Source organism: Muntiacus reevesi, chromosome X, assembly GCF_963930625.1.
Source record: "Muntiacus reevesi chromosome X, mMunRee1.1, whole genome shotgun sequence".
Classification (NCBI taxonomy): domain Eukaryota; kingdom Metazoa; phylum Chordata; class Mammalia; order Artiodactyla; family Cervidae; genus Muntiacus; species Muntiacus reevesi.
In genome coordinates, this window is record NC_089271.1 from 30,775,247 (window position 1) to 30,803,133 (window position 27,887).

At 35.3% G+C, this 27,887-nt stretch overlaps 1 protein-coding gene across 2 annotated transcripts in view; it reads right to left on the reverse strand.

Moving 5' to 3' along the window:
- Nucleotides 1-27,887, reverse strand: part of DMD (dystrophin) — a 2,163,935-nt gene that overhangs the window by 759,706 nt on the left and 1,376,342 nt on the right. For both annotated transcript variants that reach the window (XM_065915496.1, XM_065915495.1), the window contains one exon: nt 12,035-12,199. In XM_065915496.1, the coding sequence (XP_065771568.1) occupies nt 12,035-12,199 (165 nt within the window). The remainder of the gene's footprint in view (nt 1-12,034; nt 12,200-27,887) is intronic.

Here is a 27,887-nt window from a genome sequence, read left to right on the forward strand (position 1 = left end):
AAGCACACCTTATCTGATGTATCTCAATGGTGTATTTTACCTAAGACACACTTGTGCTAAATCAGAACAAAGTTCAAAATATTAATGATTGAAATCCTCTTTTAATCAAGGTACCATCATGCACTTACTCAGCCATTTCATTCATAGAGTCATTTCCAAAAATCTACTGGGTATGTATAATAATAGCTCATCAAAAATTACATATATTTAGGCAATTTGGTTATTACTAGGTTTACTTATTATTAATGGGTGTAGATATAACTCAATCTAAAGGATTTAAAAAAAATACTTAGCAACTTACAGTCACATAAAATTGTTTTAAACACTGAATTTGAAACTACAGTGTGTATTTGTCATATAGAAGCATGAAAGAGTGGTTAATAAAAGACTTTATAGCATAAACATATATTACATTAGGATCCAGCTCTTTGCATGCTATTTGGGGAAGTGAAATGGAAATATGATTTTAAAAAGAAAGAAGAATGATATGGAACTTCTAATTATTAACAATGTGCTTGTTTTTCTTTTTATTTTTTAAAAAGTGGGTAATGGTATATATCCTATTGCTATGATATTTGTATTCCACAGGATACATTCTAAAGAGTAATGGAACACTTTTTAAATGTCAATATTTATAATATGCCAAGGAAGAAAATGGATGCTAACTTTAAAATATGCTAGCAGATACTTAGTTTTCCAAACTATTCATATATGTTTTTAACTTTATAAACAGAATGGTCTGAATACCACTGTAATAGAGGTACATTTGGAGTTCTCTTCCTTTCCTTGGCAGGGAGCGTTTGACCTCCTCCCTGCCCTCATAAGGAAGAGAACTGTAAAAGCCACACCTATTTCTTCTTGGCCAACAAATTGTTAGTCCTACTTGATTCCCTGTTCCAGAAATTTTCAATTCAAGAAATTCTTCTCAAGTTTAGAATTTTCTGCTTCTATGGGCAATCTGGTTTGGTGAATGATGAAACTCTCATGACTACCTGAAAGCTTTCTGGAGTGGCTTTCTAGTGGCAACTTGTTGGTTTCTTTTGAAAGAGGGGGTATTTTGCAAACTTGATTTTTATTTTTAAGAGCTCTAATCAAAATTCCAGCTACAAAAGGAAGGTCCTATTTTCTGCCTTTTTCTATTGCCTTAGAAAAATGTATTCCCACCTCAGTGTTACTTTAATCCAATAATGCCCCAGGGAAATTGGCTTGGTTTTCATTTTCAATGAAGAGGAAAGTCAGGTTAAGAAGGGTAAATGAATTAAACAATGTCATAATGCCAGTAAGTGTCTGAGATGGGACTGGAACTTGGATCTTCTGTTTTTCTTCCCATTATCAAGCTCCTTCAGCTCAGCAATGGATTTTGGAATTGAGTAGAGGGGATGGAAAGGAAGAGGAAGAATTCTGATAGCCCAGAGTTCAAAAAGAAAAGTTGATGCCTAATTTCATTCAAATATGGTACCCACAAACTCTTCAAGGTTTTATCAAGCAATCTTCAAGGTTTTATCTGAGCCAGAATTATACTATTCCCCAGAGTCAACCTAAACTCGGGGTTTTATAAAAAATTTCCAGAAAAAATGTCTAGTTGCATGGTGAATGAGAATATTTTGTGTTTTTTTCAAATAAGTTCCACCCACTATTTTTCAAGACATATTCCATAGAAATACTTTCATAACTAATAGAAAACACTGAAAGTTTTTACTAAGAAAGAGAATTGGAGGATTGCTAGGCTAAGATGTCAGTGTCCTCTTCGCTGTTCCTCACCTTCCCAACATTACCCCTTAAAAAATAAAGAGAATATAAATCACATACGTTATTCAATTTAACCTGAGCTATACAGGTTATCTGTATACCTGATGTATACATCTATCTAAGGGATTAACTATTTGAAAGTGAATTATCTTACTCCAAACAATGAACTGTGTGTGTGTCAGTAGTTCAGTTGTGTCTCACTCTTTCTGACCCCATGGACTATAGCCCACCAGGCTCCTCTGTCCATGGGATTCTCCAGGCAAGAGTACTGGAGTAGGTTGCCAGTTCCTTCTCAAAGGGATCTTCCTGACCCAGGATGAACTAGACATTAATCTCTGAAAGGGCTTCCCTGATCGCTCTCCTGCAGTGCAGAAGACCAGAATTCCATCCCTGGGTCAGGAAGATCCCCTGGAGAAGGGAATGGTTACCCACTTCATTACTCTTGCCTGGAGAATTCCACACTCCTGAGTGATTGACTGAAGATCCATTGATGAGTCCATCTCAAAATCCAGTGCTCCAGATGACAATCTTTGGAAGCATGGTAAGGATAGATTTTGATTCTTTAGATTCTGAGTATACTCTTAAGGCTGGGTTAGAGTCCCAGGCTTACTTGTTTGAAAGCTACCATTGGTTTAGAACATGGAAAATTCTCAATGAGATCTCATGTGGTTGAGCTTCAGTTCTTTGGTGCTTAGAGTACTCTTTCTCTGTAGAGATCTCATTTGAATTTTCTTTCCTTGTTGCCATTACTGTGGTTCTTCCCTTCTCCGGGAAAAATCCTGTCTTCTGATTCTCCTTCTCTGAAGACTACTGCTATGGAGGTGTCTGCTTCTCTCCTTGTTGGCATGATTTTACTAAAGATAATTTGGAATTTTCAATTGACCTCTTTGGGAAACTTAGGCTCTCCCTAAATTGACTCATCTAAGACCTCTCTGTTCCCAACATCTTCACTACTCTGTTCTCCTTCTACTGCCTTCTATCTTCTTTTTGGCTCCCTTGAGCTGTCCATCCCTCTGTCCATTTGTGTCAGGCTTTCCTTTGCCACTCCATTCTCTCAACTCCCTATAGTCGCTTAAACCATACATTCCCTGCCTCTACAGGGGGCTCACAAGGGACTTAGGAACCTCCAAATTAATCACCTGAAGCTGAATAGTCTATTTAGAAACAAACCGGATATTTTATATACTCAGATGGGCTTTGGAGACACCCAGATAACCCTGTGTCATAACTTCAGTCAGTTGCTGAAGTTTTAGTCCACAACCTCCACAAGATTACATATTAGGTCCAAAGAAAATCTTAAAAGTCTCCTCCTGCAATTATTGGTGGGAAGTTTTAGCTCTCCTATTGAGCAGGTAACCTCAATTTATTTTCATAACCTTTGCTAGTCTTCAACAAAATGCTAGTATGTGACAGTTCAAATTTTATCTGTTTTCTAGTTTTCTTTGAAAAATAAAATTTACCAATGACTAAAATCTATATATATATAAAACTATATATAATATGTATATTATATATATATATAATGTCTAGAAACAATAATGTCAAAGATAAACAACTTTGTTGCATGTGTTTTTGTTAAGCAAGAAGGGGATGATGCTGTCCTAAGGTAAAATGACTGTTCCAGAAGGAAGAGGGGAAGTGTAGGACAAGATGTGAATAGACATGGAAAGTCGTAAATGGTTTGTGGAAAAGGAATTTTATGTCATGTGGTCAAAGGTGGCTATGATTGATGGATATATTTTTAAACCTTTTAAAAAATTATTTTAGTATCAACAATATACTAATGAAAAACTAGAATTTAATTTCTCTTTATTAAAATGACACAGTTTTCCTAGATTATTTGTCTGTTCTTAATAAGAGCTTCAGTTCAGTCTCTCAGTCATGTCCAACTCTTTGCGACCCTACGGATTGCAGCACGCCAGGCCTCCCTGTCCATCACCAACTCCTGGAATTTACTCAAACTCATGTCCATTGAGTCAGTGATGCCATCCAACCATCTCGTCCTCTGTTGTCCCCTTCTCCTCCTGCCTTCAATCTTTCCCAGCATCAGGGTCTTTTCAAATGAGTCAGTTCTTTGCGTCAGGTGGCCAAAGTACTGGAGTTTCAGCTTCAGCATCAGTATAATAAGAGTTTATAAAAGGTCTTTCTTTACTTTTTGAGAATTCGACCTAGGCGATAATGATTCTGTGTCTTAGGAGAATAGTTTCTTGTACTTTATGTTGATTTTATTGATTAGTTGAGAGAATTGAAGTACCTCACTTTTGAAAGAGATGAAGTCTCTTACAATCATGTTTATTTTTGAAATCTTTTACTGTCACTTTGGTTAAATAAGTAGTCAAACATTGTTTTAGTGTCCTATGATCCTGGTTCTCTGTGTATTCAAAACTTTTCACATTTTTGACAGCCTTTAATATTTTGCCTTCCACAAATCAAATCCTAAATAAATCGTGATCTTAAGCTGCTTTGAAAATCTCAAAGGATTTATTCTCTAACCTTCTAAAAATAAAAAGGTTAAAAATAATTAGGTTTATGTGGTACATTGAGTTGCATGTAGCATATCATCAAATAAGAAGAGATAATTCCTTAGGTTGTATTTGTATGGGTCAAATGTTATTAGCATAAATATTTCAGTACTTATACGAACTTCCTAGAAATTTGTTAATGCTCCATGTCCATGATATATCCTGGTACTGCTCTGCCTAATATTAGATAATGGCAGCATGCTATCGGTCATAATTTCAGTTATTACATTAAAATGGTGTGTACCACAGAAATCACAAAATTTCCTTGTTAAATGAAATTTCATCAGGTCTTTAACCATGATTATTTGAAGTCTTTTGTCATTTACAGACATCTGTTGTTTTATTCTGAGGCTTCCCTGAAAGTGTTTCCTGTCAGTTTCAGGCCAGAATGCTTATGTTCAAGAAAAAGGGACTGTTTCCAAAACTCTTGGGAAGGACTAGGCCAGGTACTCTAGGACACAGACTTCTGATAGCCTTGCTTAAATAACTTGGTGACCCATACCACTGGACTGAGTCAGGAATTCCAGAACTTGAGTGGAGAAGTTAATGGGTTTTAGGAAACTGCTAACCCGAGAGCAAGTAAAACAAGAGTCAATTACATAGAACTGAATGAATTGATGAAGGATGATTTGATTAGGGCTTTTTTTTTTGGAAATATGGTTGATGCTTTAATGTTCCATTTTCTTAACATAAAGAATTCTTTTTTTCTTTTTTCCTTAAGCTATCTATAACTCATAGCAATTTAGTAGATTACATTTCTGTGAAAAGAAATGAAACTTTTATCTTTTCTCCCTGCCTGATCCCTCCAGATCTCAGAAACTCTTATCAAGTATTCTTACATTCATGGCAATATATTTATTTGCATAGGATTAATAAGAATCTGTCCTTCTTGTAACAGGACATAATTGAGAAAACTGATTATATAACCAAGACATTGACTGGAATGTCATATCTAAGAATGATGTGCATAGAATCAGATATGACCAGACAGTTTTAGAAAACCACAGTTTATTTTATGGAGACAATACTTACAAAGTCCTCTTAGAAAATCTGGCCTAGTACCTGGCTTACAGGACATCCAGTCTTATAGATGAATGAGGAATGTCACTTCCTGGCAGGTTCAGGAGACCTTAGGATATTTTAAGAACTTTGAAAATAGAAGAATTGACCCAAATCTATAGGCATGGCAGGTAAAATCTGATGGTTTTCAAATTCTTGGTTTGGCTTCTTAATCTTATGAAACTTTTAAAAAGTCAAATCTGAAATTCCTTATGAAAATATTCAGCAAAACAAACTTTAAAAGGCCTATCTGGTAAATTATTATTTCTGCTCCATCTATGTAATAAAAGAGCCTAGCCTTATTTTGTAAACAAGAATAATCTTACCCTGAGTATCTTTGGTCAAATGGGAGGTTACTATATGGAAAATGAGTATGTTTTGATAGAAAACTATAGCACACCTTTGTGGGTAATTAGATTCTGGTCTTCTTCAATGTCTTTTAGCTATTTTACTTTTCTTTTGAAAGTACATGATTCTGCTATCTACCTGTAGATTGTACTGGATCCTGCTGTCTGACACATTTGTCAGTTTTGACCAAATTTTCAATTATTCTCATTTCCTTCAATGTCTGGCCACCACTCTCCAAATTAATGTTTTCAATTTTTCTCCCATTCTCCTGTCTTGACATGACTGAAGACTAAAAGCTGACTGTCCAAATCTCTATTTAGAGTCTAGATTGTTTGGAGCTAAAATATTCTCCCTAGGTTCTAAAGAAGCTCTGAGAGCTGAAGCTGAATAACTTGATATATACTTCAAAAGACTCATCTGCACAGTAGATTATGTATGGACAATCTTCATGCCTAGAGCCGCTGCTGCATGGGCTACTCAGGAAGTTCACCAGAACTCCCATATCTTTGTGCTTTGCCCCCAGGAAATAACCATGACTGTGGACAATCTTACTAAAACCTCTCTGATGTCTGTGCCATCACCAAAAACATTCAAACTGCAAACAAGGAAATGCATCAAATGGCCACTGCTATCCTCACTCCATTATCTAAAAATGCTTCTAGCACAACATCTAGGAATTTTCTTAAGTGGCTACCCTTTGGCCTCAGAACTTGGTTTAAAGTCTGCTCTGACAATCTTTCTTCTTCTTACTTGCATGAAAATCTCCCTCATTAAACACTGATTGCTTACACCATCCTGCAAATATTCTCTACACCCAAGTCTCAAAGTCAGTTCAACTAGTCTTTCAACAACAGAATACTTCTAAAATGAACGGCACGGACTAGTTTTCCTAAGCTGTTCAATCAGAAACCTAGTTTCCTTGAACACAAAAGGAACTGAGAAAGATGGCTGTAACATGCTCTTTTAGCTTGATTAAAATTTACAGAAAAAAAAATTTATATAGGTTTCTTCTTAATCATATGGCTGCATCTCTTTCCTTTGCACATTTACTTTAGAAAACTTTCTATTGTAAATTTCTTTTCTGCCCTTTTGAGGTGTAAATATTTTAGAACTGAGGAGAATCCTTTTTAAGGACCTCAGAGCCATCCTTTTACAACGTTAAACATCCAGAAGGATAGTACTCTAACGCCCATTCTCTGTGGGAGCAGAGTAGTTTACCTTCAAGAAGTGACAACTAGTATACACTAGCCTAATCAAATCAAAGAACCAGCCTCCCAGTTAATGTCTAGTACTTCTCCCCTAGCTCATCTCAATGCTTAAAATCTTTCTTGCCTTTTCTTTCAAGAGCGTTGAGTGCACTCCCTCTCCCCTACTGCAATAGACTTGAATAAAATCTTACTTGCATGTTAAGTTGTCCTATGCAATTTTTCTTTGATAATACTAACAGCAATACGAACACATGCAGGGAATTTTGGTATTCAGATACTTTAGCATTCAATCTATGCAGTTGTGTCCTTTGGTATTTTTCAGTGTGAAATTGACCTTATAGACAACTAAGTGTCTTATGTGGTAAGGACGAGACAGTACAACACTGTCATGCTTTTTAATGGATCACAGGTGGAAAGTAATTTTTGAAGGGGGGGAACCCTCCCTGTCATCAATATGCACATAATTCAGTCAGTAAGACAACATAAAATTATATGTTCCCCCCACCTCTTATTTTAATAAAAAGTTTGGAAAACAGTAGTTAGGCAGTTTCATGTCAAATAAGTAGTATATCTCCAGGTCATTACTGAAAGCATTCATTAAAGATTAAAAGCATAAGACCCTTTATAGAAATTTTAACTGGTTCCTGGTTATTAGCATTCAATTATCATTTCTGAAATCAAAAATCAACATATTTTGTGTCTAAATCGAGAGTACATTTGAAAATCAAAATTCAAAGGCATGCCTTCTTGTAGGCTGACTGATGGGAAAGGGCTGTGATTATGCCTAATTTTCGCCCTCTACATCACAATCTCATTGATCATGTTTCTCAGCTTGCTAAGGGTTCTGTGAGGTGATTTTCAAGATGAATATTGCTATTTGCAGGATTTCCTGAATAGGAATATTTCGGGAGTAAATTGCACAAACCAAGCGATGTGCAGTCAATTTTCACACCAGCATAAACAATGTATTAGAACAGAGCCCTTAAGGCTTTTTTTATTTGGGTTTCATTACACAGCTAGCTGCATTTCATCAATAAGCATGAAGTGCCAAGCAGGCAAAACTGAGGCTCTCAGAGGATATTGCATATTTTTCTAACAGGTGCTCAGAGTTTGACTAGAGAAAACAAATGACCTAGATGGCAAGGCCTTAGGCTCTTTGTTTCAGAGGTAGCCATAGTCACCATGGCCAGACAAGGAAAATTTGTTTAAATTTAGGAAGTAGAGGGTGCTTGTGCGTCTCTTTCTTTGCATTAACTCATTCCCAAGATATTTTTTAAAGTTCTTTCTTTTCCTGTATTAAAAATAGTGGGCATGTCCTCAAAGCTATTTGCAAACTTTTTGGTTTCTAGCAGTTTGAAGTTAAGCCAAGTCCATTTCCCCCCAATTCTTTAACTGAAAAAAATGTTTAATTTCTTTAATCAGAGGGCTACAGCAAGGTACAGATTAAAATCGCACATCTTTTAACAGAAGAATTCCATGCAATCTTCATAAATCATTTATTAGACAGTGAATATAGATAGAAGCTAGACAAAGAGAAATAAAGAACTAGGTTGGTTAGTAAATTATTCACACAGGTCTCTATTACTTGATTACAAGTTAGGGGTCTGAGAATTACAGGAAGAACCTTTCAAGTCATCATATATATGATTTTATGATCTTTTCTGCCTTGGATACATCCACAAGCAGAAGAAAATGGCTAAAGGAATATTTTTGAAATCTACACTTCAGAGATGAAAAACTCAGGATATGCACAGAGGGCTGAAGCCAAGCAGTTTTCCTGCCAGGGAAAAAAGCAGCTGCCTTTCCCTTCCATGATTTAGACTGAGCGGCAGGAGGGCAAATATCATGACTCTCTGAAACTATACACAGCAGTGAGAGTGGTGTCTTGGAGCTTTAATAAAGGAAAGTGATTAACACAGCTGAGAGTAGCTTTCATGCTAAACTGCAGGGGCCCATTTGGCAGGAACCTATGGGCCATGGACAAAGACCCAATGAAAGTTTTTCATTTTTGTGAACCATTCTGATGTACACACACTGGGATGAAAGTTACTTTGGTTGAGTCAACAATAGCCATTTGTATCAGATGATTTTGCTATCTTTTCTCTTAGACATATTCCATGTAGAGAGCTTGTATTGAATATATTTTTCATCATTTTACTGAAGAAGCACATTTTCACCACAGATTATATTTAAAAGTGAAGGAATGTGCTTTTATCTCTGAGTTCCAAAAAGCTATTTCTGATCAGGAACAAAGAGTTGATGGCCTTTCCTCTTGTCAGACTAAATCAAGAGATATTTAAGGACAACTTGATCCGAGATAATTGAGAATCTGGCTGAGGCTATTATTTAACTGTTCTTCTTTGTTGAGATTATTTATTGAGTAATGAAAAATCACTATTGATGAGATACAGTTGAACTGGAGAATGGGCACTAGTGAAATACCTCTGAGGACACCAGGTGCTAGCTAGGTGGAAGAGTTGAAAGGAGGCCAGAACTGATGACTTAAAATGTGATGTGCTAAAAAAAAAAAAAAAAAGTGTTGTGCTTTGTACTCATCCAGTCTTATCCCTTTGACCACACATGACCCAAATTCAGGGTGACAGATTCATCAGAAGCCACACCCTCGTGTCAAGACCTCCACTGTGTCATCATTGTACTGGCTATGCTGTTACTTTGTCCTGTATACCTTCTTAAATCTACCTAAATTTGTTCTGGATCAAGCCTATTGTGACTTGAATATAATTGTCAAACTGAACCCAAGACCATGCCACTGGTTGAGCAGCTTGGGTTTTGCATGGGTGAAATGATATCTACTTGTGACTTATACAAGACCATCTGCTCCTGGGGGTAGCTATCAGAATGGGAGATGTCAACATGTCAGGAAAAAGTAAGGTAAAAGTAATGCAGTGCACTTTGCAAATATTGGGTTGACCCAAAGGTTTGTTTGGGTTTTGGCCAACCCAATATAACTCATTTTAGTTGTGGCAAACCTTTCTATATCTCTCTCCATTCCTCATTCTTAGATGTTCCATCCTTCCTAAATGTTCATTATCTCTCTCTAAAAGATCCTCACACTTGCTTTTATCCTTATCTCCTACCAAAAGACCAACTGGATGGAGATTAAAAAAGCATTAGGTTATTACAATCCTGGAAAGTAAATACACTGAATAATTTGAGCCAATGAAGTAATTGACTCAAGATATTATATAACTTATTTAGTCTGAAAATGCCCATCATTACATTAATTTATGGATTGTGCTTTGAAGTGAATTGGTTTATGTGATTGGGTACTTAATGTTGTTGGCCCACAGGAGATGCAAAAACAGGGAATTATATTTGGGACAAATCCTTGAAATGGGCTCTTGGGAAGAGAGAAAAGAAAGAATAATCAGTGTGCACAGGGACATGGAAAAGAGGAGACAGTGTGTCTGGATCCCTAAGTTTTCTTATACCATTTCATTACTATTCTGGGCACCTCATTAATATTTTTATTCACTGATTTTAAAATGCTAACAAGTTACCACCATGCACTGAGCCCTGGGATAGGGGTGTTCAAAAATGAATGGGACAAGGGAGATAAGTAAGTAGACACCCTTTGCATTCAAAGAAGAGTGTAATGAGATACTCAGGTCTCTCAAATTTAAGTGCCAATCAATGTACAAAGGCTATAAGAGATAGATACAGAAGATTGTAAGCAATTCTAAAAGGGTTTTTCACTCTACTAGGAGTAAGTATGAAGGCATTCAAGAAAACAGGCATGGCATGAAACCACATACATAGAATACTATTATATAATTTGTTGTGTCTTGAATACAAGAGGATGTAGTTGGCAGAAGAGGATAGAAAGGTAAACTGGAATAAGTCTGAGAGTGTTTTATAATGTCTACTAAGGGGCTGATACTTATTCTGTAGGCACTTTGTCTTCAAAATGACTTCAGTTTTAGATAAGGAGTCTACAGACATATATTAAGTACAATTAAAGTAGGGATGGAAAGTGGATTATAATAATAAACATGATGAAGACTTTCTAGTGACATGAGTTTAATGAAACTCATTAAACTCATTGAAACTCATTATTACTAGTAAATGCCAGAAGAAAAAACTAAAAATCCTAGTCAAGTAATAATAATAATATTATTATTATTAACATTTATATATATATATATATAATATGCTTTCATCAGCTGAAGAAGACTCTTGAGATTCCCTTGGACAGCAAGGAGATCACATCAGTCAATCCTAAAGGAAATCAACTCTGAATATTCATTGGCAGGACTGATGCTGAAGCTGAAACTCCAATACTTTGGCCACCTGATGCGAAGAGCTAACTCACTGGAAAAGATTGGGAAAGATGATGCTGGGAAAGATTGAAGGCAGGAGGAGAAGGGGATGACAGAGGATGAGATGGTTGGATGGCATCACTGACTCAATAGACATGAGTTTCAGCAAACTCTGGGAGATACTGAAGGATAGCGAAGCCTGGAGTACTGCAGTCCATGGGGTCACAAGGAGTTAGACACAACTGAGCAACTGAACAGCAACAACAACATTATAAAAATGAGAATTCGAGTATTTCCTGCCATATCAATAAACAAGCTTGTCACAGTCACCGGCAACTACTGTCCTCCAAAGTGAGCCAGTGAGCTCTTACTACATTCAAGAAGGAAAAGAATATCTGTTATCTAGTAGCCACTCCCTATAGTGAGTCCTGAGGAAATTCAGGATATGAAAATACAGGATATTGGTCCCAGAGAGCTGAGGCACTTAGCAAAGGAATGATTTCAATGTGCCCAAACTCTTGCATTTTCCCATACATAGAAAAGTGCTACATTTTTTAACTTGAAATATCTGGTTTTCCTTTTTCTGATAATAATCTTTTGATGTGCAGACTACCTGCCCTTTGTTGCAAAACTTCTATATAATTTGGCTCTTTCCTTCACCTCCTTAGAGCAGTTCTCTCAGGGTTACTCGAGATGCTGCCTCCTGGGCTTAAGTCCTGAAAATTTCCACTGAATAGACATAACTCTCAATTTTTAGGTTATGAACATACTTTTAAGTTAACAACAATGATGATGATAACAAATGAGAGATTTACTTCAGCGATATTCCCACTCTTGAAAAATAATGTTTAGTGCAAGAAGTCCTTACCTTAATGTCAAATGGTCCTGTTTGATTTGGTTGGTTGTAAATTTCCAACTGACTCCTAATAGGAGACAGCCACAGAAGCAGATGATTTAATTGCTCTTCAAGCTGTCCAAGGTCTTTTATGTGAGCCTCAATTTCTCCTTGTTTCTCAGGTAAAATCCTAGAAACCTACAAAGAAATAAAAAAATAAAAGACTCATGATTTAAATTAAAAAAATAAATATTTTCAAAAACTATTGTTAAGAAATATTATAGAAATTTACTGAATTTGGTATTTTAACAGCATAATATTGATGACTTACATGTGTTATATGTTAGGATTTAATTTGTGTATGACAAATCATTGATTAATAATTTTTCCAAAAATTCGATGCTTTGAAGGCAACAAACTTTTCTTTTTTAAATTCAAAACACACAGCCACACAAACACACACCCAACTCCGAATAATGAAAGTAAAATAGTGTATTCTTCATTTTCCCACTCATTCACAAACATAATGGTATGTTATATATTATATGCCAGATACTCTGTCTTTATACTTGCTTCTAATGTTCTTTTAAGGGTCAGGAAAATTCTACAAGGAAATTCTTTCATCTACAAAGAAAACTGGTGATATAAGTGTTTTTGTGAACTGTAGTTTGCAATCTCTAATATAACCAAGTAAAACAGAATCAGATGAGTGGAAATAAAAAGTAAAAAACATTGGAATTAAATTATAATGAAATGATTATCAGTAATTTTTATTAAGTGCCAAAAAACATGTTTAGAAGTTTCTCATTTAATATCTTCTTTAATGTGCCTAACAAATCTGTCACATTGATATTATTATCTCAACTTTAAAACATTCTATAATTTTGTCCTGGATTGAAAAATTTAAATAACTTGGGAAGGAGTGTGGTATGCTGTTCAATATTGTAAAGTCTAGAGTTAGGCTGCTTGGTTTCATCATGGTTCTGTCCTTTTCGTACATTTTGGTCAGGTTTTAACTCCCAAAGCCTCCTCTACAGAATGGGGACATCTGTATGTCTTCTTTGGAGAAATGTCTGTTTAGTTCTTGGCCCATTTTTTGATTGGGTCATTTATTTTTCTGGAATTGAGCTGCAGTAGTTGCTTGTATATTTTTGAGATTAATCCTTCATCTGTTGCTTCGTTTGCTATTATTTTCTCCCAATCTGAGGGCTGTCTTTTCACCTTGCTTATAGTTTCCTTTGTTGTGCAAAAGCTTTAAGTTTAATTAGGTCCCATTTGTTTATTTTTGCTTGTATTTCCAATGTTCTGGGAGGTGGGTCATAGAGGATCCTGCTGTGATTTATGTCAGAGAAGGTTTTGCCTATGTTCTCCTCTAAGAAGTTTCTGGTCTTACATTTAGATCTTTAATCCATTTTGAGTTTATTTTTGTGTATGGTGTTAGAAAGTGTTCTAGTTTCATTCTTTTACAAGTGGTTGACCAATTTTCCCAGCACCACTTGTTCAATAGGTTGTCTTTTTTCCATTGTATATCCTTGCCTCCTTTGTTGAAGATAAGGTGTCCATAGGTTCGTGGATTTATCTCTGGGCTTTCTATTCTGTTCCATTGATCTATATTTCTGTCTTTGTGCCAGTACCATACTGGCACTTGATGACTGTGGCTTTGTAGTACAGCCTGAAGTCAGGCAGGTTGATTCCTACAGTTCCATTCTTCTTGCTCAAGATTACTTTGGCTATTCGAGGTTTTTTGTATTTCCATGCAAATTATGAAATTATTTGTTCTAGTTCTGTGAAAAATACCGTTGGTAGCTTGATAGGGATTGCATTGAATCTATAGATTGCTTTGGGTACTATAGCCATTTTGACAATATTGATTCTTCCAATCCATGAACACGGTATGTTTCTCCAACTGTTTGTGTCCTCTTTGATTTCTTTCATCAGTGTTTTATAGTTTTCTAGGTATAGGTCTTTTGTTTCTTTAGGTAGATATACTCCTAAGTATTTTATTCTTATTGTTGCAATGGTGAATGGTATTGTTTCCTTAATTTCTCTTTCTATTTTCTCATTGTTAGTGTATAGGAATGCAAGGGATTTTTGTGTGTTAATTTTATATCCTGCAACTTTACTATATTTGTTGATTAGCTCTAGTAATTTTCTGGTAGAGTTTTTAGGGTTTTCTATGTAGAGGATCATGTCATCTGCAAACAGCGAGAGTTTCACTTCTTCTTTTCCTATCTGGATTCCTTTTACTTCTTTTTCTGCTCTGATTGCTGTGGTCAAAACTTCCAAAACTATGTTGAATAGTAGTGGTGAGAGTGGGCACCCTTGTCTTGTTCCTGATTTCAGGGGAAATGCTTTCAATTTTTCACCATTGAGGGTAATGCTTGCTGTGGGTTTGTCATATATAGCTTTTATTATGTTGAGGTATGTTACTTCTATTCCTGCTTTCTGGAGAGTTTTAATCATAAATGGGTGCTGAATTTTGTCAAAGGCTTTCTCTGCATCTATTGAGATAATCATAGGGTTTTATCTTTCAATTTGTTAATGTGGTGTATTATATTGATTGATTTGCAGATATCCCTTGCATTCCTGGGATAAAGAATGGGGGCAATGGTAGAACCCATTTCATAGGGTCACAGTAAGGATTAAATAAAGTAACCCATGCAAATAGTCTAGAGCAAACAGAGATGCAGACATAGAGAACGGACTTGTGAACCTGGAGGGGAAGGAGAGGGTGGGGTGAATTGAGAGAGTAGCATATACATATATACACTACCTTATGTAAAATAGAGAGCTAGTGGGAAGCTACTGTCTAACACAGGGAGCTCAGCTCAATGCTCTGCAATGACCTAGTGGGGTGCGATGGGGGTGGGGTGGGAGGGAGGGGATATATGTATACTTATAGGTGATTCACACTGTTGTATATGAGAAACAAACACAACGATGTAAAGCAATTATTCTCCAACTAAAAATAACAGAGAAAAATAGAGCAAAATTCTGCATGACAGTAAGTGATAATAAAATCATTAGCGATTATTGCTCAAGCTCAAGAGTAAGCAGAGAGCAAGGAAAAGCAAGAGTAAAGCCTTTTTCTTCAGATTTTTAAGGGCTAAAACAGGTACACAGGAATAAAGAGTGTGAACTTGCAAGAGCAACACTTTATGGTATTATTAATAATACTCTTCTAATAATATAGCATTATAATACTTAATCAACTTATATGCAGAGTACCTCATGTGAAATGCCAGACTGGATGAAGCACAAGCTGGAATCAAGATTGCCAGGAGAAATATCAATAACAGATATGCAGATGACACCACCCTTATGGCAGAAAGCAAACAGGAACTAAAGAGACTCTTTTTTTTTTTTTTTTTTTGCCTTATTCCGTTTTTTTTTTTTTTTTTCATTTATTTTTATTAGTTGGAGGCTAATTACTTTACAATATTGTAGTAGTTTTTGCCATACATTGACATGAATCAGCCATGTGTTCCCCATCTCAATCCCCCCTGCCGCCTCCCTCCCCATCTCATCCCTCTGGGTCTTCCCAGTGCACCAGCCCTGAGCACTTGTCTCATGCATCCAACCTGGGCTGGTGATCTCTTTCAACCTTGATAGTATACTTGTTTCAATGTTATTCTCTCAGAACATCCCACCCTCGCCTTCTCCCACAGAGTCCAAAAGTCTGTTCTGTACATCTGTGTCTCTAAAGAGACTCTTGATGAAAGTGAAAGAGGACAGTGAAAAAGCTGGCTTAAAACTCAACATTCAAAAAACAAAGATCATGGCATTGGTCCCACCACTTCATGGCAAACAGATGGGGACACAATGGAAACAGTGAGAGACTTTATTTTGGGGGGCTCCAAAATCACTGCAGATGGTGACTGCAGCCATGAAATTAAAAAAGACACTTGCTTCTTGGAAGAAAAGCTATGACAAGCCTAGATAGCATATTAAAAAGCAGAGACATTACTTTGCCAACAAAGTTTCATCTAGTCAAAGCTATGGTTTTTCCAGTAGTCATGTATGGATGTGAGAGTTTGACCATAAAGAAGTCTGAGCAGTGAAGAACTGATTCTTTTGAACTGTGGTGTTGGAGAAGACTCTTGAGAGACTCTTGGACTGCAAGGAGATCCAACTAGTCAATCCTAAAGGAAATCAACCCTGAATATTCATTGGAAGGAATGATGCTGAAGCTGAAGTTACAATACTTTAACCACCTGATGTGAAAAGCTGAAATGTATTATGACTACATTTGTATATATTGTGCAAAATGCATGCAAATGCATGAGTAATTGGCTAACATCTAGCCTGGGCTGATATAGGACAGCCTGGGACTGACCTTGGACTTCCACAACAATGTTTCCTTGGGACATGAACTTTACAATGAACAGCAAATCCTGTATCTGGCTTGTTTCTTATATGGAACTATGCCTGGATTGGAGAAGCTAGGAGTTGAAACACAGCCCATGGGCCTATATGATTAAAATGGAGTAAAATACAGCAGGGAAATAGAAGATGTGGCTTTTATCTAAAGTTACCTGCAAATACATGAAATAAGGTACCAAAAAGTACATTTCTAATACAATCATCTGATACCAAAATGGATTGCTGTTGCTTAGTCACTTAATCCTATCTGACTCTTTTGCGACCCTTTGGACTGTAGCCTGCCATGCTCCTCTGTCCATGGGATTTTCCAGGAGGAATACTGCAGTAGGTTGCCATTTCCTTCTCTTGGCGATCTTCCTGACCCAGGGATTGAACCTGCGTTTCATTAAAGTGGATTAATAAGGTTCATAACATTTCTCTTTCTATAAATATTTAAAATAAAATTGGTTAGTTTTTTTTTAATCTGAAGAAAAGTGAAAAAATAAATTAAGTGACCTGCATAAACTCTGGTTTTCATCCCTGGCAGCTTTTCCCTGTGTGGATGAGTCAAAAGAAGCAATATGTGTGGGTAGCATGGAATGTCTGGCCATGCATAATGAATCATGAGGCTGTATCAGCTTTGTCTGACTTGTATCCTGCTATAAAACCAAGTAAATGTAGTATTAGATCAAAGCTTATGTGGATTTCATGAGGACGTCTATGGTGCTGAACTATATTTACACATGTATGTGAATGTGAGTGTGTGACAGCTGATATTACAAATATAGTACCATGCATATATCATCTAATAATACCCTCAACTTATCTTTTCCAGCATCGCTAAGGAGGGAACTAAACAGCTTATTTTTATTGGATCATTTTCTACTCACAGGTAAATGTAAAAAGCATTTTATTGCTTCAATGCACAGCATTTAAGAGTCACTAGATTCTGACTTTACTGGAGATAAAAGCCACAATACATTCCTGAAATCTCTAAAATTGAGTGTGAACTCACTTTTATATCTGATTACAAAATAGTTCATGTTTCATTTAGGTTTTATAGTTATGTGCAGAAATCTGGGTAACCTTTAGCTAAGATAGTTGGTCTCCTTCTCATACTCCCAACTCGTTCCTTCCTGATGATAGAGATAGAACCATCCCTGACAGAAAACAGTGCGATGGGTGAGATCTGACTAACATCTGGAATAATTAAAGGATTGCTTACAATGAGATTATGGGGCACAAGGAGTTTTCAGCTTAGTTATGGAACCTATACTGGACATATCCTCACAAACCTATGCTTCCCACTATCATTGCATTTGTCATATAATATTTAATTTGTTATTTACATTTAATTTAATAACTAGATTCCTACACATGATAGATCTTCAATAAATATCAGTTGAATGCAAGAAAAACAATTTCCAGACTCAGGATTAATTTCTTTTTTTCTTAATATAAGAAGCAAGACGTGTCCAGAACAACATAAAAACATGTAATTTTATCCTCAAGTTAATCTTAAATTAACTTTAATCCTCAAGTCATCTTTAATTAAAAATCAAAAAAATTAGTAAATTGGACAATATAAAAATCAGAAACTTATGCATGGTGAAGAAATCTAAAAGCAAAGTAAAAGGAAAAATGACAAATTATGAAACAAAAATTTGTGGCAGACATCTCAGATAATGTATTAATTTCCTAACCCATAAAGAGAGCTTCTGCAAATTAGTAAGAAGAAAGCCAACAACCAAAAAGAACACAGGACAAAAGTTAAGGGCACTTTGTGGAAAAGAAAAAAAAAAGAAAACACAAATGGATTTTAAACATGCAAAAAGAAGTTACTCCTTTGTCACAATGAGAGATCTGAAACTTCCACATACTGTACTGACAAAATAAACCCAAGTCTAAAACACACCAAGCTGCCAAGGCTGTGGGAAATTCAGACTCTTATACACGGATGTAGATACTGGCATACCTCCTGTGGAAGGCAATTTTGGCAATATTTACCATAGGCATATAACCTTTGACCCAGAACTTTTACTTCTAGGAATTCATCTCGTAAGTATTTTTCTGGAGTTAAAAATTAATGTTTGGGGATGGTAGAGCGGATGGTAAAGGGGATAGGGGATTTTTCACCATATTTTTTGAAAAATAAAAATGTTTTATCTTTGTAAAGAAATAAGTTAATTTAGAAATGAAAGCTATGAACTTTTGTTGCTACCAAAAACAGTGTCGAGAAATTATACTTTATATATTTTAGTAGAAAATCATTATTAATAGGATATAATATTTCTAGTGTGGAGTAGGAAATGGCAGCCCACTCCGGTATTCTTGCCTGGAGAATTCCATGGACAGAGAAGCCTGGCAGGCTACAGTCCATGCTGTCACAAAAAGTCAGACATGACTGCATGCATGTGTGTGTGTGCGTGCACACAAACACACACCCCATATTTAAAGCTATCAGTCAAAAATCTGATTATTTTCCTAGGACAGTATCACTAAGTTAATCATAGGGTGGAATTTGAGGCCTTCTAGCATATAATTATTGTGCTCCCTCTCTGCCTTTGAAAATGGTCTTTAGGAACTAATGGCTTTTTCTATACAGTTCCTGGAAAAAGGTAACAGATGTGAATAATTTATGATGCAAATTAAAAGTTCTGTTTTGTGTCATTTCTGTGCTTTAAACTAATTTACTGTTATATTTACTATTTCATATTCTTATCAAAATAGGGACAGAAATACTTTACTACCAAAATATGCCATTTTTCCTAGTAATCTTCTTAAGTATTAAAAAACCATTCTCTTCATATAGCACGAGCTCTGTGGTGAAAGAAAACAATTAAAGACATTCAGTTCCTTTATGTCTTAATTTAGTATCTAACCAAAACTTGATCTAATTTCACACAAGATTAGGCTTCCTTTTCAGTTTTTGAATATTAATATCAAATGTGTAGAAGTGCTAATATTAAGATAGATTGAGGTGCTTATTTTAAAAATAAACAGATACGAAATGTTGACTTTGTATCTTAGATCACAAATGTTCTAGAGAAATTAAAGTGTTAAGTGTAAACATTAATAATGATAGACTAAACTGCTGGTGTGGAGAAGCCCTTTAGAAATGACAGGAACGTGAATAAACTATTAAATATAATATCGTCATTGTTCACCTAGAAATTAAGGCCAATTAGCAGAATTAAAAACAATAACAACTGGGAATATTTGTGTTATCTATCAGCCAAAGGGTAACATTATTTCATGTAAAAAGATCCTTCAAAGGGTGAAGAGAGATGAATAATCTACTGGAAAACTGAATAAAGAATATAAATAGGAATTTGACAAAAAATGCAAAGTCAATAAACAAGAGAAAAGTCCAACCACTAAGTCACTGAAATGCAAATTAAAATAGCAATGATATACCACTATTTGCCTATTAAATTGCTTTTTAAAAAGGCATTTGTCAAAATTCTGGAAAGTAAGTGCTCTTATGATGAATTTAAGAGCATTAATTCTTACTTTCGTAGGGAGTAATTTTTTTTTTTTGTAGGGAGTAATTTTATAATTCATACCAAAAAGCAAGACTTCTACCCTAAAAACTATAAACATTACTCAGATATTAAGGAAAATTTGAGCAAAGAGAGGAATATACTTTGTTGAAGGTTCCAATACTGTAAATATATTCAAATAATGTGTAAATTCAATTCAATCCTAATCAAAATTACAGTAGCTAGTTTTTAATAAAAATTGATATCACAATTCTAAGATATATATGGAATTGCAAAGGGTCAAAAATGTCTAAGACAATTTTGAAAAATAAAAAGTTTAAGAATGTTTATAAGCAGATATCAATATTTATTTTAGTTAATTATGTGTGATATGGCTGAGAGAACAAATAGACTACATACATTTATTTAATTTATGACAATGGTGCCCACTTTAGTGGATTGTGGATCATCTTTTGAATAAATGGTTCCAGATTAATTGGATAGAATCTTGACTCTTACTCTACACCACATACAAAAAAATCAATTCTTGATTGCTACAGACCTCAGTGTAAAAGAAAACACAGGAAAATATCTTGATGATTTTACGTGAAGTGATTATTTTTTAAATAAGACATAAAAAGCAGTAACCCTGGTGGATCAGTGATAAAGAATCAGACTGCAATGCAGGAGCTGAAGGAGCTGCCAGTTCAATCCCTGGGTCAGGAAGACCCCTGGAGGAGGACATGGCAACCCACTCCAGTATTATTGCCTGGAGAATCCCATGGACAGAGGAGCCTGGCGGGTTCACGGGGTCGAAAAGCCGGACACGACTGAAGTGACTTAGCATTTGCACATGCATAAAGGAAAAGACTGTAGGAGGGAAAAAAAAAACAAGGTTTAAGTTGGAAGAAGATATTCAAGATGCATCTATCTGACAAAGGACTTGTATTAAAAAACTCTGACATCTATAAGAAAAAGACAGGTAACTATTATTTTGTTCCCAATGGGCAAAAGATTTGCACAGGAACTTGACATTCGTGGATACAAAAATAGCTCTAATTATCAGATGCTTACAAATTAAAACACAATGAGGTACCAGTTCACATCCACCAGAATGGCTAGAAGGAAAAGGAATGAAACACCATCCTCTTAATGAGGATGTAGAACAACTAGAACTCATACACTGCTCGTGAGAGTGAATTATTAGTACAATCATGTTGGACAGCTGTTTGGTGCTCTTTCCAAAGCCAAACACACACATATCTTATGATCCAGTCATTCTGTTTCAAGTATATAATAAAGAAATGTGTATATATATGCAGTAAAGGACATGAACCTCATAACAGCATTATTTATAATAGCGTCATACTAGATACAACCCAAATGTCTACCAACAGTAGAATAGATAAACTGTGATATATTCACGCAATAGGATACTATAAAGAGAATAAGATAACAGAGTATGGCACATGAAATAGTACAGAAGAATATCACAAAAATAATGATGAACAGAATTCAAACATAAGAGCATACACTGTATGATTCCATTTATATTAATTTCAAAGACAGGCAAAACTAATAGAAGTGTCCTAAGTTGCAGCGTGCTTATCCTTGGGTGAAGGTGGTAGCTGGAAAAGGGTTAATAATTCGGAAGAAACATGGAGGAGACTCCTAGGGTAATGTTTGAATCCTTGATCTGGGTGGGTACTAGTAGCATAGGTATGAAAACAAAAATACCCATCAACTTCTCTTGTTATTATCTGTGTACTTATTCCCTATGTGTTCACTTCTTGTCCTTCAATGTAAAAGATTCAATGAAAATATTTTTTAAAGCCTGAAAAGTATTCATTCCTTCTAATTAACCCATGAGGAAATTAACGCTCAAAACTATAAATAATACTCCTAAGTTTACTAGTAAGTGGAAAAACTCAGCCATAAGCATTTAGGCTTTTCCAACTCCAAATTCTGCTTTTCTTTTCCCTTCTAAAACATATGTTCTACTATCTTTCCAATCTAACATATTATTTCATAAATGGAGTCTTAAAATTAAAAAATTTTCACTTTTGCTAGAACAATCTATACCCTTAATTCTCATTATCACTAATGAGATATACACTTAGATGTAACTTTATTATGAAATAATATAAAGGAAATGTATTTCAACATATTTCAAATATAAACATGTTTTTGAAAACAAAAGAGCTACTATTTGATATTTGGTAATTCATGACTCTATTATATGAGACTACAAGAAAAACTAGATTGCTTATTGAATAAATTGTTGGATTATGAGTAATATGAAGTCATGGTTAAATGATCTTCATATAATTGCAATAAGTAACTTCTGTGTTTTGGTAGATTTGTCATTCATTTTTAAATGTTCTTTTACTTTTGATGCAAAAGTTATGATTTGTATTTAACACCATAAAGAGACCAACTTCAATTTGTAACAATATAAAACTTTCTAACATAATAAATCAAATAAGCAAAAGAAAAATCAAAACCCAAATCAATTCATCTTATATAATTTTACAGACACTCTTTAAAAAATCATTGTCATAGATCAATAGGAAAAAGATCAACTTAAAAGAAAAAAAACTGAACAAGCATCAGAAACAGACAATTTATGAAAGAAGAACTATAACTGACCTATAAGTCTATTAAACCGTTTAACTTCACTAGGAACTACAGAAGTGAAATTCAAAGTTAGGTTCAAATCAACTGCACTATTGATTTGGCATAAAAATAAATGAAAAAAACTGTTATCTTGTAATACTAAATGGTGGCATCATATAATAACAATAGTTCAGGGAACTGGGTCTCCTCATACATTGCCTGTAAGCAAGTATATCTGAACATCTCTGAGGGTTGGGGCTGGGAGTGAATGGGGTAGAGCTTTTGCAGTACATATCTAAATATAAACATATTCTTACACTTAGATCAGAAATTCTATTTCTAATAATTTATCTTAAGGTGACAACGATGTGTACATAAACTATAGGAACACAGCCTCATAGAGATGTAAAGCATTTGAAATAGCTTACATGCTCACCAATAGGTATGGCTTAAAAATTATGAAATGTCTATTCAGTGAAATACTCTGCAGTCATTTAAAAAGTGACATTGATGAGTATTTAGTGACATGGGGAAATGTACACTGTACCAAAAGTTTAACAGCTACAGTTTCTGGTAACAGATTATTTTTTCTGAGTTGCATTATGAATTTTTCTGCAATGAGTATGTACTGCTTTTTAATAACAAAATGACTGTTTTACATAGATACACATGTATACTTCTATAGAAACAGAAAATTGGTGTGGTCCTTATAATGTGTCCAGTGTTATTCCAGGTGTTATTGATAAATCAACATTTAGTAATAACAGTTCTATGAGGTAGGTACTAGTATACTATTGTCCCCATTTTACATATGAAAAACTGACTCAGAGAGGCTGAGTAACTTGCTTAAGGTCACACAGCCAAAAAGTAGTAACTCAACCAGGATCTGAACCCAATATGATGTTTAGAGGCATATGACCTTAACCAGTGTACTATTTTATTTTATCTCCCTTTATATGACTTTGACAAAACACACTGATATGAGTACAAAAGGAAGTCCACTTTATTTCATAGCATTCCCTGAAATAAATTCCTTTACTGATTGGATCTTAGTATAATTTCTTCATAACTTTGAAAATGTGTGGGATGATAAAGGCCTATTCAGTCAGTTCAGTTCAGTCGCTCAGTTGTGTCTGACTCTTTGCGACCCCATGAACCGCAGCACGCCAGGCCTCCCTGTCCATCACCAACTCCCGGGGTCCACTCAAGCCCATGTCCATTGAGTCGGTGATGCCATCCAGCCATCTCATCCTCTGTTGTCCCCTACTCCTCCTGCCCCCAATCCTTCCCAGCATTAGGGTCTTTTCCAATGAGTCAACTCCAAATCCAACTACCAAATTCAGTTTCCAAAATTCCACTCGTTTTACTTTCTTGCTTAAATCATATGACTGATTCGAAATTTTCTCCAAATTTTTTAGTCTGCCTTTTGAAGAAACAGCTTTCAACAATTTGACCTTCTCTACTATTCTTCACATCTTTCTAATTACAAAACTCCATTTTGGTGAAAATGGTGACTTCATTGTTCTTGTTCTGCCCCTTGACTTTTCCTCCTTCTGTTCCTCTGTCACCATCCACTCTGTCATTAAAATGCCTTCTTTTCTCCCAGTAAAGTATCTTTTCTCTTAATTGACACATATAAAACTCTTCTCCATCCTTCATGTTTTGGGTAATGAAAGTGTGACCTCCTCAGAGAAGATTGCCTAATCCCTTTGGATGGAAATAATTATTCTTTCTAAAAGATTCTACAACATTTGTTATCTATGCTACTTCATCCGACTGCCAGTTAATGCTTTTTTTTCTTTACTATTCTCTTTCAACTTGTATCTTCCTGCCTTGTCTCTTCCCAAAGCTCGAATACCCACACACACAACCACACATCATGCACACACATAGCCTTGACTGAATTTATGTATTTGTATAGTCTTACCACCTTTCTTCAATGGACATGGATCTGAGCAAACTCCAGGAGACAGTAAAGGATAGGAAAGCCTGCCGTGCTGCAGTCCATGGGGCAGCCAAGAGTTGGACATGACAAGACTGGACAACAACAATAAAAACCACCTTCCTTACATGGTATAACATTTGTTAAATGACCAATCACACAAACCAGTCAGTCATTTGCTACTAGAACATAGAAGAGAGAAGGTGAAGCTGACGAAGAGAAGCAGAGCTCTCTTCAAAGCACTTACGTCCTCACGCATGTTGCATTTCTAACTCTGTTCTTCCTGTTTGAGTGAATGCCCAAGCTCACTAGAACAGCAAGAACAGGTCTTGCCTGGCAACTGCTCTGGTGAAATGTGACTTGGGGAACACAGGAGTATTAAAAATAAGTCTAGAGGATTAAGGAATACATGTAGAAGACTCAATTCTTGATGCATTTTCTTGCTAGCTATGTTGATGTCATGGATTCTGGAGCTAAAGACTAGATTTACATTAATTACAGTACTGGCAGGAACATTCAATTAATTCAGTGGCTATATACCTAGTAACTGCTTTTGTTCAGGCCACTGCCCTCTATACTATCCATAAATCTATTGTCTTTTTAATTGATCCAAGTCGCCTATTGTATGGCTAAGTATAAACCTTCACTGCCAACACTAATCCACCCTGAGAACAGCTAAATAACAGTGCATTCTAAATGCAGCTTAAACAAATACTCTCTTGTCAACCAAATTTTTTTAAAAACTTCCAAAATTTAATAATATCAATTCAATAATTCATATAGAACATCATCTTTCTTAGGATAAAACAAATTTGGTGTGGAATATTTGGAGACCTCATTTCACTATGTATATTCTTCTATCTCAATAGATTAGAGCTACTAGAGAACCTGAACTTAGGAAAGATATTCTTAGGTACAAAACTCAATCATTTTTACAGGTGATCTCTTGCTAAAATATCCCTCACTAGGAGGTCATTTCTTTTCTTTCACTCTGGAAACCTAAAAGAATAATGAATATAAAACTGAAAAATACATTATGGTTATATGCCACCAGACGTTTTACAGTTATAAATGCATACGCAATTTTAAAGTGACAAATTCCAATTCATTTATAGGACAGTCACCCCCACCCTCTAAACTCCAAGGCATGGGATTTTAGTTTCAAAGTAAGTGGATTTTCTTTTTAAAGTATGTGGCTATTACAAAGTTTAAAGATCTATATTTCCTATACTGCTCCTAATTTTAAGAGTACGTAACAGTTGAAGTTTCCCGTATCAAATCACAGTGTATATTAGTTTCATTGCATAACCACATCATGGCCACACCTGAATTTTGTTATTGTTTCTGAAGATCTGAAATGCATAATACATGATGAGGTAAGTGAATACTTCTAGGGAGATTTCAAAGTCAGTAAAATTTGATGTATAATAAATAGGTTTGCAGTCCTTGGAGAACTCTGCCCTTATTACCACACTAAACCCATATTGGTTTTTAAATAAACCTTGGTGTTCACAGGCAGTATTCTTGTTCATTAATTTCTTAGTTTGCAGTAAAAACAACTAACTCCATGGTAAAATAATCCTTAATAATACACATAGTTCATGGAAAATATTTTTTGACTGTTCACCTTGATTCAAACCTCCTGTAAAGATAGGAAACAAGCCCTATAATGGCACCCAGAGGCATTAGACAAGTAAAGTGAATTGGTGAAATTGATTTGCCCAAACTCCAATAGCTATCATTTATCTTCTAAATGGATTTTATAGGAATTTACACCCACCTAACTATCCACCTACTCACACACTCTTTACTACATAATGTGATTTTGATCACATAGTGTTTAAACCCTAAGGACAATAAAACTCACAAAGAAGTTAAAACGTAATTTTATATGATATATACACACCATAGAATGTGTTGTTACAAATTAACCCCATATTTTTCTTTCCCCCTCTCTCCCAGCTCATACTCATTCTAAAACAAGGAAAGAGCTCTTTGATTTTCACAATCTTTCATCAGAGTCTTTGTTCTTATTTACTTGAAGGACCTTAGCAGCAGCCTGACTGATACAGAAAAAGGTCCTTCAGGTTCTTAGCTAACATTGTCTTCTGTTTTGTGTTTGTTTTTTTCATTAGTTTACTTGACCAAAATTCATGGGAAACTATGCCATGATTTGTGTAATTTTACTCAAGCAAGTAGAATCACAACAAATTATAGCTGCTTCATATTTATTAAGATAATCCTTGAGGTGTCAGTTAAAATTGGCTATTTTAATAATAGAATTTTTAAAAAATCAAAATCTTTTTTGCTTATTTTATGTATATCATTATATTCCAGAATATGGACTTTAGAGAAAAAAAGGGGGGGGGGATATATTGCATAATCACATATCCTCAATTTTAGAAGTTTTCTTTAAAAAAGATCTTAACTACTCAAATATAACTTTAAACTTAAATCAGCTAAAATTAAACACAATTTAAAAATCAGGTTTTCAGTTGTACTTGCCACACTTACAATGCTCAAAACCCACAAAATATTAGCTAGTACAGATGGAAAACAGGGCCATCACTACATACAGTTATTCTGGACAATGCTACAAGACATGTGGATCAATGTGCCTAAAAGACTTATTAATCCTCATGATTTCTTTTTAAAGCAGAACCAAATATTTTAGAAAAGGATTAATCCAGGAGTGTTCAAATACATAAACACACTTGATAGCTCTGCTGACACGACAATGGACTGCTGTTTTTCATTTCAACATTTTCTGGCTAGAACATTTGTTGTTTTCCAAAACTCATTTCTTCAGAGAAAAAAATTCAGCATGTTGAAAAGGAGTCCTATCTCTTTGCCATCTTCTGAATGAAATAATTTTATTATGTTTAAAAATATCAAGATTACAAATTATTTGTGTAACAAATGATATAATCCACATAACTCACATCTATATTTTGTCGGTATAGTAGTCTATATTGTTGCAAATTGATGCATTATTGTTATTTATACCATGAAGCAAATGCACATTGCATTACCCACAAAATGAAACATACTGACAATGAAGAAAATCATTGTCCCTGGGAGTTTTAATCTTACTGATAAATAAAATAATGATGTGATATAGAATAGTCACTCCTGGAAATGGTGATACTTAGGGAGGGTGTACACTGGTGTTAAATACAAAAATGGGAGGATGTGTCACTGGCATATGGTAAATTGAAGCTTTGCTAGATACACAGATAATACGAGGAAAGAGAATAAAACATGAAGGTGGATGGGTTCTTTCATGCAGCCAGGGGGCTTCCCTAGTGGCTCAGATGGTAAAGAATCTGCCTACAATGTGGGAGAACTGGGTTCGATCCCTGGGTTGGGAAATTCCCTGGAGGAGGGCATGGCAACCCACACCAGTATTCTTGCCTGGAAAATCCCAATGGACAGAGCAGCCTGGCAGGCTATAGTCCATGAGGTCGCAAAGAGTTGGACATGA